The sequence below is a fragment of the Dendrobium catenatum genome, unplaced genomic scaffold, assembly GCF_001605985.2.
Source record: "Dendrobium catenatum unplaced genomic scaffold, ASM160598v2 fragScaff_scaffold_334, whole genome shotgun sequence".
NCBI lineage: Eukaryota > Viridiplantae > Streptophyta > Magnoliopsida > Asparagales > Orchidaceae > Dendrobium > Dendrobium catenatum.
The window spans coordinates 307893-326397 of NW_021318796.1; the positions used below are offsets into that span (position 1 = coordinate 307893).

An 18505-nucleotide genomic window follows, 5' to 3' on the forward strand; every position below is an offset into this window, starting at 1 on the left:
ATCTGGTTTCTTCTTCGATCTCTTGGAACAAGGTTAATTTTCCTATTTTTAAGAATTTTTATTCTTTCTTCTTTATTAATATTAATATGGTTGATTGGTTTAATTATGTTTGGCATAAGAAATATGCTTTAAGATTCTCTTGTTTTGCTTGGATGACTATGTTGAATGGATTAAAAATGGCGAATCTTTTGATTAAAGGAACGTTATTGTGCCAGATAACTGTATCCTTTGTAATAGTGGGATTGACATTTATTTTTTTGAATGTGATTTTTCCTGCTATATTATTTCTATGTTTGTGCCTAATATTAATTTATTTATGCTTAGACCTAATTTAATTCAAACTTTCAAATTTATTTGGAATTCGAATTGGAATATTGATGCTAAAAGTCTTTACTTTCTTTATACTTGTTGTACGCTTTATTTTATTTGGAAAGAAAGAAATTATAGAAAAATGGATAATAAATTCAACACTCAGGATTATATCTATAATCGAATTAGGTTTGCGGTTCAAGCTAAAGTTTTTAATTGGGCTTCTTTGCCCAAAATTTAGCACGGGATTATATAGATGTGGTGGTTTGAGTGTTTTTTGGACTGTGATGTTTGGGCATTTTCATATTTTTTTTTTTCTTTTGAATGGCTAGTTTAGCAACCAGCTTTTGCTGGAAGGTTAATCTAGTAACCATTAAGGTGGATAGTTTATTAAAAATATGATAGTTTTCCCTTTAGATGAGTCCGGGGTCTTTTGGCCCTTTATTTTGAAGTTATTTCTTCCTCTGATAGTGTTGGGAGGTTGTTGTATGCAGGAGAATTGGGATTATTTTTTGTTCCTGCTTACTCGGTTTGGTGTTTGAGGTTCTAGAAAGTTGGTTCCTTTGACCTGTTTTGGCTGGTGTAATAGTTCTCTTGATTATTGGTTGGAGGGTTTGCTTCTGGAGGATCCTCTACATTGCTTATTCTGGGAAGTTTGGTTTTGACTGGCTGGAGTGTATTTTTTTTCTTTTTTTTCCCTCTTATACTGTTGGTTGATTTTTACGTGCAGGAGGTTTGGAATGTTTTGGTCAGGCTTCCTCAGTCAGGCATCCTCAGGTTAAGAGTTGTTTTGGCTGGTTGGAATACTTGCTTGCTTTTCAGGAGATCTAGTCTTGCTATTCTTTGGAGCTCGCTAGGTTCTTTTGGAGGGCCTCCTTGCATTTTTGGGGGATCTTGTTTGGAGATAACCGTCTACCTTTTGATTCGGCTGATTGTTTAAGTTTTTCTGAGGTTTCTTTTGCTGTTAGCCTTGGGTTGATCCTTTTTGGGGTTATTGTTATATCTTCTTATGGATTTTTTTTTTCTTTAGTTCTTTTTTAGAACTTTGTTGTTTGGTGTCTCCTGCTTTAAGGAGGCTTTAGGTCTAGTTTATTTCTTTGATCTTGTTAGTTATTTTCTTTCTTTTCTTCTGTGTTTTCATTGTAACCTTTCTCTTTGTGGAATAAAATTGGGCATGTATGCCCCTATTTTTCCAAAAAAAAAAAGTTAATAAAGAGTGGGGCCCAAACCTAAAAAAATAAGAAATAACTGCAGCCGACGATTGCCAGCTACTTAGAACAAAGTGCCCAAAGTGCGCGTGAAAAGTTTCCTTAATTTATGTCCATCATATTAATATCTCTTTCACTCAAATGTGGGAAGTGGGGCCCTCACAATTTATTGATCACGTTGAAGTCTATATATGCTTCCTATAAATCACAATATAGTGTAATATGCTAACTTAGGTTTTATTTGATATTTCTACGCAAAGGTTTTTATAATATTATAATTTTTTTTATATTAGATGGTGTGTAAAAAATCAATATTTTACAAGCTATCTTCTCTATGATTTAAGAGAACGTGTTGATGGCTTTCTTTCATGCACTATGAGAAAATCACACTATTGACATGATTATACCATACAAATTATTGTCATATTTTTTGTTTCACTTTTTTAATACTTAGTTTTTAGAAATATGTTGAGAAAAATATTATTTTATGTATTTTTTTCTATCATTTAATAAACAAGTGACTTGATCTATAAGAAAAAGTTTATATTTTTATGTAACAAATGCAATAAATTTTTGTGAGAAATATATATATAACATTCAAATATATACGCTAATGAAACTAACACTCATGTTATTCATTTCAACTATCGAATGTGTATTTGCACGTGGCAGACAATCCAAATAAGATGTTTTTGGGATCCCCAAAACACTTTTTCGACATTTCGGATCTAATTTTAACACTTTCGGAACTTAACGAAACTTTCATGTCAAATTTGAGCAAATTTTAATTTTTTGGAATGCAATTTTTTGCGATTCAACTAATTTAAAATGTTATAATATATATTTTTGGACTCTACAGGCCTTGACGTCCGAAAATAGGGGGCCAGCTGATATATCATCCAAAAATCATGTTGATCCGGCACAATCTTGAAGCAAAATCAAGATTAAAAACTTCAAAAATTAAATTAGAGACCATATGAACTCCAATTTCAACAAGCTTACAGTCAAACTGAACTTCACGGAAATGCGAATTAGTCTCATGCTGAAAACATTTTCTAGCTCTGTCACTGTCTAAAAATATGTAAAACCACATAGTGAGTTAACAGCTCAGCAGGTTATTAAAATCAATAGCTAAAATTAATGCAAGGCAATATGTTAAACAGTATGCATATAATCATTAAATTACTATCAGCACGAACATATAATTGTAAGAGCATAAGAATCAATGAAATAGTAACAAATCATATGATCAATAAACCTCAATACAATTGTATATCTTAAGAATAATGATCAGTAAGTTCTGTCAATCCTATATCTAGTTGTTACAAAATAGTTTATATAACATTTTATTATATCAGTACACCTGTAATTATCATATGCATGTCGTACAATATTTATGATATGCATGTATATCATGTAAATCATGTGATTTATATATATCAAAACATTGAAATCAGAGATAGGAAAATGGTAGCTTACCTCGAGACAAACAATTTTTTCTATTGGATCAACTGATAAAAATGGCTTTACGACTCCCAAATCGTAGGTTTCTCTCTCATCTCTCCTCTCTTTCTTTTTCAAATTCGATTTTTGTTTCTCTGGTTTGGAAAAACGAATGAAAATGGCATAAAGCTTTTAGAAACTAAAATCTTGATGAGACAAAAAATTTAAGATTTGTTTTCGTAAGTATTTTAACCATACAATATATATATTTTAATAAAAATCAAGGCATTATCATATAATATATTTTTAGGTATATTAATACCTTAATTGTATCAAACACTACATGAAAACCCGCTATTACCGGCGGATTATATCCGCCGGTAACATGTGAAATCCGACGGAATTCTGGGTTTCCGGCACACTTTCCGGCGAAATTTCGTGCGCCGGTTTGGTTCGTGTCGTAAAAGGACTTCCGACGTAAATTAATCCACCGGAAATGTTTCCGGCGGATTTCTTACGAAATTTGTTCGGGTAAAATTTGTCGGAAAACCAGTCAAAAATTATGTCGGAAATTCGTTGAAAAAAATCCGTCGGAAATTTGTGACGAATTTACTTCCACCGAAAATTCTGTCGGAAATGAGCTATTTTTCTGTAGTGAAATGTCAATAAGCTTGGGCTCTTCCAGTATATTATTTTAATTATAAACATGCAAGATTTATAGGTCTTTTAGGTTTTCAAATAATTCGTGATATTTCAAATTATATATATTTTTTGTTTGTTTAATTTAAATTTCATTTGGGATAACTTTTTTTCTGTTTTAAGAAGCAGTAAGAAAGCCGTCAGACAAATTTGAACTGTGATCAATATATTTCTATTATTATTAGATTCACCTCATCAAAATGCTCATTTTCAATCGATCTTCATTGGAAATAAAGTTTATATGGTCATTCAATCAATCATAAAAGCTTATGACATTAATATTTTGATGCTTTAAAAGGTACAAAATTTACGTCAAGATTTGTGTTAAATTAGATGAATTTTATGGTGACATATAAAATCTCGTAATATTTCAAAAAAAAATAAATTTAAATTAAGAAATTTTAAATATAAAATTGATAACATTGCACTCTTTTTAAAGTCATCAAAACGAAATCCTAACTATTACAAATGATCTGAAATCTGGCCGCGTGGCCTAATGGATAAGGCGCTCGCCTCCGGAGCGGGAGATTGTGGGTTCGAGTCCCACCGTGGTCGAGCTTTTGCAGTTAAAAACCCTTCTTTATTATTTTAATGATTTTTTACTTTGCATTAATAAACTTTTTAACATTTTTTTAATTTATTAATATTCTTTTTTGACATTTGTTATAATTTGCTTCACAATACTAAATTTTTTAATATTTTTTTATTATTTATTGTATATTTGTATTCATGTTTTGAATCCAATAAATTTATTAAAAAAAAGAAAATTTATTAACCATTTTTGTCACATTAATTTGAATAAATGAAACAAATCTATAACTCAAATTACTTTTCTCTACCAGAACTATAAATTACTCAAAGGGATTTACACTTAAATCATTCAAATTTCAGGAAATCCTTCCAACTCTCCAGCTTCAAAGATCCTCAGCCAAAAGCTCATGTCCTCCTCAATGGGTGAACCAGCCACCATTAATGGTGAATCATCACAGCCATTCATGGACAAGCTCTCATCAATCTCTTCAACCCCAAGATCATGTCTTGATTCCAGTGATCCATCATTTCCACTTGCATTGTTACTATCCCCCTCTGTAACATTTGATGATTCAGTGCATGAGGAGGAGAAATCACTGCATGATTCCGACACCGATGCCGAAGAGAACTCCATGATTGAGTTTAAGTTATCTTGTCTTTGCATCTTCCTCTTGGATTTTGGGAGAATTTGATTTGGATTCAACCTTTTCTTCAGGTGTGTGTTCCAGACGTTCTTGATCTCGTTGTCTGTTCTGCCTGGCAACATCATTGCGATTGCAGACCATCTGCGTCGAAAATTACAAAAAAGTCTAATGAGAAAGGTACTTATAGAAGCTATGTTAAGGTTAAATGTTGTCAGTATGGCAAGAGATTATTACATGTGGAGTTTAGATCGAAGCTACATCCGATTTTTATGAATGTGAACAGTAAAAACGTAATAAAAGCTCAGTGATGAACAGTAACTATGCTCTTACTACGCACACTCATAAAAATCGGATGATTCTCCGATCTGGACTCCGCATGTAATAATCTCTCCATTTTTTTTTTCTTTATTTTACTATAATATTATTCTATATTGTTATTTTAACATAGAGCAAATATATAAAAATGTATAATAAAAGAGACCAAAATTACATAGATCAGCACATAAAGAGAACCATGTGATACATTCATCTAATAAAAAGAATGTCACTATTACTATTTTTAAAATTTTCCTTTTATTGAATCTTATTTGATAAAATAATTTTTTGGCTTTAAAATTCTTGGATCTGCTTTGAGCTGAGTGCAATACAAATTACTTATATATTACGCTCATCTCAAAAATAGATCCAACGACTTCAAAGCTTATTCTAATTTTCTTTTTTTTTTTTAAAAAAAATCTTATCATAAATTGTGTTTCAGTAAAAAAAACTCTAAAAAATAGTGAAATATCTATATTTCAAATGAGGCAAGAAAAAAAAAAAGAAAAAAACCTAAATTTCTAAAATTTATATAATTATAAGAAATCTTCAAGATCAAGGAAATTAAACACTATTTCAAGCTCATCCTCTACCTAAAAATAAAATAAATAAATAAATAAATACAAACAAGAAGTATGTATATCTACCTGTTTCCTAGCATCTGATGCAAGCTGATAATTGCATCCTCTTCTTCCTTTGTAAAGTTCCCTCTTTTTATCCCAGGCCTTAGATAATTTATCCATCTGAGTCTGCAACTCTTCCCACACCTCAAAAGACCTATTAAACCAAAATATATCATATAATATGATCAACACAAAGTTCTTTCTTCCATTACTTAAAATCAAACAAAGAACAAATAGATTCAAGTTACCAGCTTCTTTTGGAAGAGCTCTCCAGTTTTCATGTCCATAATTCTGTATATATGAAACCAGAATTTCATCTTCTTCTGGAGTCCATTGCCCCTTATTCAGTCCAACCTTTTCACAGCAAGGAGCTCTCACCATTTTCGCTCTGATAAATTGAAGGAAGAGATCGAAGCTTTTGAAGGCCATTCATGGCGTTGTAAGCTATTTATATAATAGAAGAACTGAAGAAGAGAGGAAAGGAGACTGATAAACGTGTGGAAATGAAGGATAAAGAAAGGAGTTTTGGCAGGTTCAAGGAAGAAGAGTTATGCTTGATAGCTATGTGTTATTGGTTCAAACTGCAATAATTTGATACTTTGCACTAGAGGGAGGTTTACTTGGCCAGCACTGGATTCAATTTTTAAAGGGTGATTTACATATTAATCCCATAAGTTTTATCTATTTACAAATCTAGTATCTAAATTTTAATATTTATTTATATAATATTTAAATATTTAAATCTCATTAAAATTAAAATTATTATTATTTTATAAAATATTGATGTGACTGAGATATTAAAATATTATATAAGTAAATATTAAAATTTAGATACCAAGCATAACTCTTGATATTTAGAAACTTTCTAATACCAAATTTTTTTAAATTAGAAATTTTGTACTAAAAAATTACTTTAGAAAACAATAAGAAAGTTATCACAAACGAAGTCTTAAGTAAAAAAAAAAAAAAAAATCATATTGAACGAAGCCTTACGAATATTTCGAAAAGAAGAAATGAGAAAGAAGGAAAAAGTTATTCATTATTATTCACGACTTCCCTCTCCCAAAATAGTTTATTCAAATAATACAAATCTAATTCCCTAACTAATCATCCTAATCACCACTAATTACAAGAATAATTTAGATACTAATCATTGACTCAAAGCAATACTAATTAGCTAGCTTTTAACTAATTACACCTTAAAAGATGATTAGAAATCATAATGTAATAATGGATAATAATTAATAATTTCTTCCTTGAAACTCTTACAGCTTTGAGAAAAATGTTGAAAAGCTCTGATACTCAAGCCTGTGAAGATTCATCATGTTGGTCTAACATATAAAACTAAGCTGCTTTTTTGAATTAAGTAATAGTTTATAGTAAGCCATCTCTTTCAAGTTAGTGTTTGGTTGTATATTATTAAGATTATTTAAAAAAAAAATAGTTAATGATCATTGCTTGGGTCATGACTGACATCATTTAATTATTTTAAAAAAAATATTCCTATTTTATTTTTATTTGCAAATAAAGTACAAATATTGTTGACTATATGTTGGAAAACTAGGAACATTAATGTTAACCTATTACGAATTTGAATACCACCTCTAAAGTAAAAAAAAAATTATTTTTTTTTTGTTAATTTAAGAGAATAATGCCAATAATTTGCAAAACTCTGGTTATTTTTTTAAGTGACATATTACTAAAATAATTAACATTATGAATAGTAGAATGATTGTTTTTGATACATCAACAAAAAATTATATTGATCGGGAAAAATCAAGTGGGAAACTTCTAAAATTAAAATTATAGTCAAATTAGCAAACTTATAGTCAAACTGAACATCTCGAGAACACGAACCCAACAACACAAAATCCAACCCAATCCGAGCCCAAATGAGTCCAAATCAAGGGTTAAAAGCGCTGTTGGAAGGTTTGAACCACAATTTAGATTACTAAACGGTTTACAAACATAACATGCTTATAATCGAACCGAGCGGCTCAACGAAACGAATCCAACGAGCCCAAGATCACCAAATTCCAACATCACTAAGACATTCAAATGTCCATCAAACGGTCCTTGATCAAGGGATTCAACATCGGCCGTCCATCCAACCACTCCCCATTTACACCCTTGATCTCTCACCTATTTATGATCCATGTCACTTCAGAAATCTATAAATAGAGCCCTCCTTTCTCTTGAAAAGGACCCCAAGCTAAAGGATTCAAAGAGTGAGATTGAAGATCACTCTTTCCATCTTGCTCCTCCTCGGCCACCGCCTAAGTTCCGCCGCACCACCACTTGAGGAACTCACCTTTGCTGAACCACTACTTGAGGCCCTCGCCTTCGCTGGACCATCACTTGAGGCCCTCACCCTTGCCGGATTACCACTTGAGGCCCTCACCCTCGTCGGACCACCACTTGAGGCCTTCATCTTCGTCGTACCATCACTTGAGGCCCTCACCTTTGTCGGACCACCACTTGAGACCCTCACCTTCGCCCGACCACCACTTGAGGCCCTCACCTTCACTGGACCATCACTTGAGGCCCTCACCCTTGTGTGACCACCACTTGAGGCCCTCACCTTCGTTGGACCACCACTTGAGGCATTGAACTCCGCCAGACAATCAACCGACGCCAGAGTTCCACCAAGTCACTACCGAACTATTAACTGAAGCCCTAACTTCCAAGTGACACCAGATTTGATATTAGACTTCAACCATACGGTTGACATTTGTAATCTGATCGCCCTCAAGGACGAGTCAACCCATTATGCTCAACTAAAATTATAGTGAAATATTTTCAACTGGGCTAGGCCCCATTGTTTTTCCCCTTTCCAAGTGTTTCCACGTAAAAAAATTTGTGTTCTTTGTGTGTGAGTTGGATATTCGTGCAACACTAAAATAATGTAGAATTAAAACTCTATCGCCATGTATATTCTAGCCCGCAACGATTTTAATATTTTATTCTACAACAAAGTCCAATTTAACTAAAATAACATGTTATTATTTTATTCATTTTGGTATAATTAACTTCTCGTTAAATAATAGATCTTAAGAATATCAAAGGACCATTAGATTTGAAGTAAAAGAAGTGTAACGTATTCCGAATAGAGATATTTCAATATATTTATATTTGATTTGAAGTAAAAAAAATGTAGAGTGAAATGTTAAAGTATTTGGAATTCACATTCTAGTTCAATTTTGACGTGTTTAGAAATCGTTGGATTTGGCTGATTTCGAAATATAATGTAAATTCCAAGGTATTGCCATTGCAAGCCATCGCCGCCCATTGTCGACCTCCACCATTACTAGCATGCCACCGTTACCACTGTCACAAGCCGTATTGTAGCCGCCTATTGGTCACCAGCCACAATCATGTTGGCATTACAGGAAAACACGCTGTTACCGGTGGACAGTATCAGCCGGTACACCCTAATATCTGATGGAAATCCTCGGTTTCCAGCGCATTTCCGTCGGATTTTCCTGTGCCGATTTGGCGTGCGTCGCTAAATGTCTTCCGACATTTTGTAATGCGCCGGAAACTATTCTGGCGCAAAATGTGATATAAAAGACAGCGATTTTCAATCGATAATTTCGACGCCTAAGGCGTCGGTAGTTTACGTCGTATGTATGCGACAGAAACTACCGGTGCATAAACCGTCGTAGGTGCGCCGTAAATAAGCAACGGCTAAATTCCGGTGCCAAAGTAGCGTCTGAAATCTCCGGCGGACTAGACGCTATAAAATGCGCCGGTAATCTCCGGCGCACATAAAAACGCCGGCATGATCGATCCGGTTCTAGGTGCACTAGATTTTTATATTTAGAACATGGACATTGAAACTTTCCTTCTGATATGAAGCTTGGTAGTTGTTTCGCTTGCTGAATGAAAATGTTCACCCTATTAATGAATTCATCTGTTAATGTCTTTCGTCCTTGAGATAATCGGTTATACATCCAACTTTTTTGATTTCTAATATTCATAACCTACATATAAGAGCAAAGTCATAGGTGATTCAATGCAAGGAAGTCATTAAGGTGATTGTATACAAAATTATGAACAGTTTGTATCATATCTAAAAGGGTCAAGCCACTCATCCACCGAAGCATCTCATCTCGGCAACACTTAACTCATTCTACATCATAAAGCATTACAAAGTCTCACAACCATCTAAGACGTGTACTCTTATTAATGACTTGATCATCATACCCAAAATCACAATCCTCTTACAAGTGTCTTATCAACAAAAAGAATATCATTATCAAAAAACATACACCAAGGTACATCCTCTTGCAAATGTCTAGTGAGAACATCCATGGCTAAAGAAAAAAAGATATGGACTTAGGGCTGATCCTTGATGTAATCCAATCGAAATAGGAAAATACTTTGTCAAACCACCTTGTGTTTGAACACAAGTACTAGCTCCTGCATACATATCTTTAATGATTGGAATATAATTGTTATTAACTCCTTTCTTTTCAAGAACTCTTCATAGCACTTTTCTTGAAACTTTATCATATATTTATAACTTCCATAGTAGACCTACCCGGCATGAATCCAAATTGATTTTGAATAGTTTAGAAACAAAAAAAAACATTGAATATAAGCGTTAGTAAGTTTTTTTTTTTTTTGGCAAGAACTCTCAATAGCACTACTCTTGAAACCTTTATCATATTTTTTATCTAAATCAACAAAAATCATATGTAGATCCTCCTTACTCTCTCTATATTTCTCCATCAAACCTCTCAAAAAAGTATGGCTTCCATAATAGAAGTACCCGGCATGAATCCAAATTGATTTTGCAAAAAATTTCAACATAAAACATCTACAATTTGAATCCTAAATCAAATTTAAAGGAATTACATGAAAAAAAATTAAGGCAGGCGACGGGAGGGAGGGAGGCAGAAACTCACGATCAAAAAGCTTGCTTTCCCCGGCCACTAATGCAGTGATCGTCGGCGACGTCCGGTGATCGTCAACACAAGTCGGCGACGTCGATCTACGGCGAGCGACGGAGGGCAACGAGGGAGAGAAAGAAGTTGTGAGAGAAACGAACGAAAGAAATGAGCAGCGGTCGGGGTCGGGTTCAGAAATAGGGTTTCCGCCGACGGATTTTCCGGCGTCCTAGACGCCGGAAAAATTTCCGGCGCATTATACGCTGGTCTTAAGTCGTTGAGTTTAAATACGCCAGCGCATTGTCCGACGGTAACTACGCCGGTAACATTTCCGCTGTAAAGTGCGCCGAAAAAAATAAAAAGAAGGTATATTCTGACGTATGTACCGGCGCAATATACGCCGGCGCCGAGTTACCAGCGGAAGTTGCGCCGGAAATAACGCAGTAGATTTTCCTGCGTACAATGCGCCGCTGCAGGCGCCGTGTGTTCCGACGCAACTTTGTCCGCTGGAAAAATCCGCCGGTAAACTCGTGTTTTCCCGTAGTGTGGGTTTGATATTGTATTCATTTTACTTCAAATCAAATAAGAAAAAAAAAAAAAACACAAACAATTATTTTACACCCATCCAAATAACTCAAAATATTTCAATTACATTAAATTTATTTTACATCCAACTAAAAAGCCCCAAAATTTTCTAATTTATGTTAAAAATATAAGGAGGAATCTAATTAAACTTTTTAACCTTTTTTATTCCTTTCATAAATACATTGAATAATTGTTATTAGGATTCATAATAAAATTATTTTATGAATTAATTTCAAAATTATTTTTTAAACAGTTTTTGTTTTTTTTTTTTTTTTTTTTTTTTTTAAAAGTTTTTTTTTTTTTTTTTTTTTTTTTTTTTTGAAAAAATAGATCGACATTTCTTACCCATTTATAGTTATCGGTCGCGTGAAACACATTTGGAGAATAAAATATTCATTATTTATAAGGCAATAATTGTAAATAAATTTTAAATATATTAAATAAAAATTTTGTGTGCTGGGAATGGTCAATTCCACATGTGACGGTCAACGTAGATTAAACAACTCCATGTTGATATTTTCTAGCAATGCTAAAGTTTCATAAAGGTGGATTAGTGTTAATTGAATGTGAACATGCTGAAAAAAGGGGGTTTGTATGGTGTTCGCACATCACACGTTTTCTTTATTATTTTATTTATTCAATTTTCGAAGTCAACTTTTAGTTAAATTTAATATAATTATTGAGTATTGGAATATGATTGAGCACTTATGGAGAAATTTTAGAGATAGACAAGTAGTCAACTAATGAAATTTGTATTTGTTATGTGCTAGAATATACGCAGCGATAGAGTTAGAAATTTTTTCATCTTAGTTTTGTACGAACATCCATCACATAAATAGAATAAAAAAAGAACACCATAATTTTTACGTGAAACCCCTGGAAAAGGGAAAATACAAAGAATTACATTAGTCTTTGCTTAGATTACTAGTGGTTGATTCATCCCTGGAATTGAGGACGATCAGATTACACCGATCAACTTCCGGGTTGAAATTCAGTTACAAACTAAGATTGGAAATCTGACGACGTTCAAGCGAAAATCCGGCTTCAATTGACGGTCAGGAGGAATTCCAGCGTTAGTCGGGCAGAATTCCAGCGTTAGTCGGCTGTCGGGCGAAATTCCAGCATCAGTCGACTGTTGGGCAGAACTCGATGTCAGTTGGCAATCGGGTGGAAGTCTGATGGTGGTCAAGAAGTCTGGTGGCCAAAGAGCTCTATTCCTTCTTTTCATTTTCTTCTATCTTTTCTTGCTTCCTTCTCTTCTCTTCTTGCTTGGGTCCCCTCTCAAGAGAAATGAGGGGTCTATTTTTAGTTTTCTGATAGTGGCATGACCATTAAATAAGAGGAGGATCAGAGGAAAATTAGGAGTGGTTTGAATGGACGACCGATGTTGAATCCCTTAATCGTGGATCATTTACTGGGCCTTTGAATGTCTTAATGATCTTATAATTTAGCAATCTTGGGCTCGTTGGATTTTTCTCGTCGAGCCGCTCAATTTGACTATAAGCATATCACATTTGGAAACTGTTTGGTAATCCAAATTATGGATTGAACCTTCCAAATGCGCTTCAGGTCTTTGATTTGGACTCATTTGGGCTCGGATTGAGTTGAATTTGGTGTCGTTGGGTTTGTACTTCGGAGATGTTCAATTCGACTATAACTTTGCTAAAATCGGAGTTCAAATGATTTCAGATTTAATTTTTGATGTTTCCAACTTGATTTTGCATCGAGATTTGTGCCCGATCAAAATAATTTTTTGATGATATATCAGTATTATAGGAGCTTGCTGATAAGGAGCTCGATGAATGAGGCACATATTATAATTGAGTTTGACCAAAGAGCATGCCTCAACAAGCCTTCACTTGAAGAATTTACCTTATAAAGATTACACTCTTTTGACTATCGTACCCAAACAAGGCTATCCAACTTCCATATATATCATTTTTCAATCTACGTGAAGTATATTGATATAAAGGCCATGATCATGACACCACCAACTATATTCACCACTCATATGGAATACTCATCTAAAAGGCCCATTGCTTGCTCTGAGGGACTAGCCACTTATTCGGGGTTCTCTCTTTCACCGACTCATATAGAATATTCAATCTAGATAACTTATCCATGGCACTTGCCTTCAAGGATTTGCTTAAAGCACTCAAGTTTAAGGACATGCCATCCACCCAAGCATTGGCGGATGCTAGATCAACCCAGGGTTGACAAATGTCAAACCTTAAAAAAAAAAACCTAGAGAAATTGTATATTTTGAACTTTAACACCCCCCCCCCCCCAAAAAAAAAAAATTTTTTTGCCCTAATACCCTACTCAATTGCCCGAACCCCTCACCTTTCCTTTACTTCCTTCAATTGTGTGGGCCATTTTGCTTTGAAGACTCTAAATCGCAAGCTTCGATGGCGACGACGACCATGTTCCTGCACAAGTTTGAATACTACCATGCTCAGTTTTTGCTAGTTACGATGGTGTAACCTGCACGAGTCGTGATCTTTGCTCGGTTGTTTCATGCTCGGGAGTTGTTCCATGTAGAAGTCGTGCAGAATGACCGAACCGGTCGTTTCCCGTCGCTTAATCATCACATACTCATAGTTGTCATTCTTGGATTATCAGATTGAAGGCAAGGAGTCTTATTTTGTCGTTATTTTTTTAAATTTCAGATGAAAGGCTTTCATTTACAGTAAAAAATTTCCATTTGATAAAAAAAGTTCAGTTTGTAGCTTGAATACACAAGAGTAAGAGATAAACTTTGGTTCTACAGATTTTTCTGCTTAAATACTTAAATTAAAATTTAGTATGATGTGTGCATCCTTATCTATCCATGTATTTGTAGAGCAACTGTTTAGATGAATTGAATATGAGACCTCCATGTTTCACTATAGAAAACATAATCCATCACGTTTTTTATCTGTAAAACCTCGAATTTGGTTTTTGCACATGCAAGTCATATGTTAGTGACTGATCGTTTCTTTTTATAGATGAAGTCATATTTTATCTCAATGCAATTTAATAAACTATGTTATGCCCACTTGTAATGTCATCAATATTATCTTAAACTTGTGATTTAATTTTAGGGTTGTTAAACTTGCTGAGCACCTTTTGTTCTTTTGTTTCTTTCATTTATTCTTATGCCCAAAAAATGCTTTCATTTGTTGTTAAGCCCTAAAAGTGAACATACAAGGAAACATTTAGGTATTTTATAATTAGAATGATTTTTAAAGAGAAAAGAACATGTCAAGGTTGATATTAACGATCTTCCTGCTAACGCTGGTCTCCAGCCATCAATATGAAGTTATGATTTAAATGAGAGGGATAAAGTTCGTTGAGCTTATTTGTTAAAGGGATCCCAATAACCCTAAAATTATCATTTCTCTCAAACAATGATAGGAAATATTATACGTAATTTTAACTCAAAATGGTTTAAAGAATATCCTGATTGGATGGAATAAAGTGTATAAAAAAGATGTTGTATTTTGTCTTTATTGCTACTTATTTAAGCCTCAAGTGAAAATTATTACATGTCAAGGTGGTAGTGACTCATTTGTTAGCGAGGGATTTAAGAGCTGTAAAAGAAAAGAAAAAATTTTGGGCCATGTAGGAGAATATAATAGTGCGCACAATAAGGCAAGGCAGAAATGTGAGGCCTTAATTAAGCATCAAGACCAGAGTATTCCTGCTCTATGGTTGAGTAAGAATTAGAGGAGTAAAAAAGAATATTGTTTCATGTTGACTGTAGCTATTGATTGCGTTCGATTTTTATCCACTAAGAAATTTTATGGGAATGATTAGGGGGGTAAGTGAGCCGAGCCGGCTCGAGCTCAACTCATTTATGGGCTCGCGAGTCTACCTTATCGAGCTCACGAGTCAAGCTCGAGCTCGTTTACTGAATGAGCTCGAGTTCGAGCTTGATGAGGCTTGACTCGTGAGCTCATGAGTTGGCTTGAATAAATTTTGGATTTTTTAAATAAAAATAATAATTATTTTTATTAAATTTAATCTTAAAAAATATATATATGTCAAATGTAAAGGGAAAAAGTATTAAATGTTAATATCAAATATTATTAAATTTTAGGCTAATTCTTACTATCAAGTGTAAAATGTCAAAGCATTAAATGCTAATGCTTTATACAAGATAATCAACTAGGAAAAGCTAGTTTATCCTAGAGAAAAAGAAATGCAGGGCTCCAACATTTGGCCACTTGGTGTCAACTACATGGACACCGTCTATCACCCATGGGAAAAAGCAATAGAGTGATGGACTATGTGGAAAATTTCTCTACTGGCTGAAAAACTGGGCGGGAACTTTCAAATGGCGGGCGGAAAACCAAAATCAAGCAGCTTGAAGTGCTCGTTTCTATGTCATGATTCAAGCTCGAGCTCGACTTTTGAGCTCAACTCGAGTTCAAACTCGATATTTGACTTGTGAGTAGAGGTCGAACACCTCTGACTCGAGCTCAACTCGACTCGTTTACACCCCTAGGCATGATGAATCATCTAGCTTATATAATCAAGGAAATTATATATAACTATTTTAATTTCTTACAAATCACAATGAAGTAAAAAAAATAACATTTGAAAATGTAGATGTTAAGTTAAAATTGATTGCACCGAAAGCATAAAAAAGCTTTGTAGTTGTATAGCTACTAAAACCTTGGTTATAATCATTAAAGATATTGATGATTCCTACTTTACTATTCATGTTGATGAGTCTCATGATGTGTCCATAAAAGAATAATTTTCTATGGTGATGAGATATGTAGACAAGTTGGGCCAAGTAATTAAGTGGTTCATAGGTGTTAGTTATGTTTCTTCAACAAATACATTAACACTGAAGGCATCACTTAAAGCACTTATTGCAAAACATTCATTAAGCATACATGGAATATATAATCAAGGTTATGATAGATCATATAATATGCAAGAAGAGTTTAATGATTTAAATGCACTCATACTAAATTCTAAAAGATATATAATCCTCAGGCATTGTGCATTTATTATTTTGCTCACCAACGCTAATTATCCTTGGTGGTTATAATAAAGAATCATTGACAAGTAAAGCATTTATTCGAGATAACTTTAAGAATTCTAAATACCATTAGAAATTCATGCAAGAGAAATAATACTCTAAAAGTAATTCAACGTGAAAAAATAATTTTTCATATAAGCACTAGGGAGTTAATTAGTGGTCGAGATTTGAACAAAGAAACTAATTTACAATAAGATGGTGACACATGTTGGAGTTCACATTTTCAAACCTTTATTATTTTGATGCAAATGCATTTTGTACTCAAAGTACTTAAAATTATCAAGGAAGACAAGATACATGATCAATAATTATTTGAAGTTGTTGTTTTAATACAGGTTATAAAGTTTTTTGACCATGTATTATGCATTTTAAGATTAATATTTTGGAGATTACAAATGAATTATTACAATCCTAAAAAAAATAATCAATATATTATAAATGCAATGAAATTGGTGCAAGTGTTTAAGCAATAATTGTAGATAATGAGGGAAAATGGATTTGAGCCTTTATTAGAAGAAGTGTCATATTTTTGTAATATTTTTATATTGAAGTTTCAAATATGAATATTATATATATATGAAATTAAAATAATCATTTACCAGTCTCCGCATATGCTTAGTATGAGGCACTAAACCACCCGTGTGAAGAGAGCTTCCTAAATCTCCACAGTCAAATACTCTATTATGCTTGTTCTATTCTCTCAACATTGTGAACTCGGGATTGGCCCAAGCTCTATTCAAATCACCCCATATGCTCTCTTCAAGCTATAATAGACGCTCACCTAACTTTCTAATGTCTATAAACATATTCCTAAGATTAGTATAATTTCTTCTTTCAAAATTGGTTCTGATCCTCACAGCATGTTTAAGAACCATCTAAATTTTTTTTGTATAATATTGGCACAATAAAAAATATTAATATAAAAATAATCACAAATATTAAGTAATGTCAAAATTACATACCTAAATTTTTATGAACCACATATCCATAGTATTGTTGGTCAATAATTCCCCGCGGTTTGGTTTTTATGACAACAATTCAATCTTAATTATCTCTACGACCACTAGGATATTTGTTAAAATAAACTTACATAGCTTGACTTGCTAGCACAAACGGATCAAACTTCATGTAACTTCTACTATATTTAACCTCTACTATACCATATGTAGGATGAACTCTTGTGCCTCTATTTGGTATAAGATCGTACCATTAATAATTGAATAAACATACTAGATTCCCATCTTCTCCGGGGTATTATAGCTCAAGAATCTCATTTAGAATACTGTAATAATCGCATTTACCTTATTCATAAGTGTTCCCTCTAACACAAACTAAACAATTTTAGTCTTTCTTCCCTCGCTACATGACTTCAAATGAAATATAAATCCATTAACTATATAAATTGGACATGTATTTACTTTTCTCATTAGTCCCCATGCAAGTGCTTGCAGCCCTTTGGAGAAGACCTTGTTACGAGGGTCGTAAACCTAAGAAAAGCTGGAAAATTTATGGCTTTTAGTATTTAATAAGATATAAATTTATGAAATATTATATGTTTTACTTATGTATGATCTAAATCATGTTGGGAATTCATTTGTTATAACTTGCTCAACAACTGCAATATTTGTTGAAGGCAAACTGCTTACGAAAAATCTGAGAACATATCATCTAACTTACACTTGAGAATTAAAAATAAGCATTATTTCTTATGTACTTTATGAAAGAACTGACTCTAAGATAGGTTGGACTTCATTACAATTTAGTAACAAATATAAACTTGTTATTTTCATTTCCTAATCAATGAGGAATCTTGTAACACATTTTCCAATGGCCTTTCCATTCATTCTAAACTGACAGTGAAGATTGCGATTGTTCTTTGATATCGAAGTTCATGTTACGACCAAATTTTGTTCTTGTACTTCTCATATGGGGCTCGAAATAGTAAGAACATAAGTGGGTGATTTCTTGAGCCAAATATGCTTCATATATAGATCATTTTTAACGTGCTTTATTCTTTACATATTTTTTAAACTTGTTTAAATATTTATTTAAACATGAGAATAATATGATAGAAATAGAAATGTTGAAGGACTAGTGCATTAACCAAATTTCACATCTCTAAAAAGGATAAATCTAACTATATTACACTAGCCCTCCAACTCTAGCCTCATAAGATATTTGTATAGAAAGATGTTCCATAAAATCAAAGAATCTGAGAGAA

General features: G+C 33.2%; 1 protein-coding gene and 1 non-coding gene across 2 annotated transcripts; one reads left to right on the forward strand and one right to left on the reverse strand.

The window, feature by feature from the left end:
* Nucleotides 1–4141: 4141 nt before the first annotated feature.
* Nucleotides 4142–4214, forward strand: TRNAR-CCG. The gene has a single exon. It is a non-coding gene; the product is annotated as a tRNA-Arg (tRNA).
* Nucleotides 4215–4539: 325 nt separating this feature from the next.
* LOC110096945 (transcription factor MYB4) lies at nucleotides 4540–6193 on the reverse strand. Its single transcript, XM_020823110.2, has 3 exons — nucleotides 6021–6193; nucleotides 5797–5926; nucleotides 4540–4975 (listed from the first exon to the last, which is right to left on the reverse strand). The coding sequence occupies exons 1-3, from the start codon at nucleotides 6151–6153 to the stop codon at nucleotides 4540–4542; spliced, it is 699 nt and encodes a 232-aa protein (XP_020678769.1). The 5' UTR covers nucleotides 6154–6193.
* Between the last annotated feature and the right edge of the window lie 12312 nt (nucleotides 6194–18505).

Bases quoted from the DNA above. Each gene is read 5' to 3' on its own strand.
- LOC110096945 (XM_020823110.2), bottom strand. From the start codon at position 6,153: ATGGTGAGAGCTCCTTGCTGTGAAAAGGTTGGACTGAATAAGGGGCAA. The intron at 5,927-6,020 runs GTAACTTGAATC...TTGGTTTAATAG, and splicing joins AGCTCTTCCAAAAGAAGCTG to GTCTTTTGAGGTGTGGGAAG. The intron at 4,976-5,796 runs GTAGATATACAT...TTTTCGACGCAG, and splicing joins CATCAGATGCTAGGAAACAG to ATGGTCTGCAATCGCAATGA.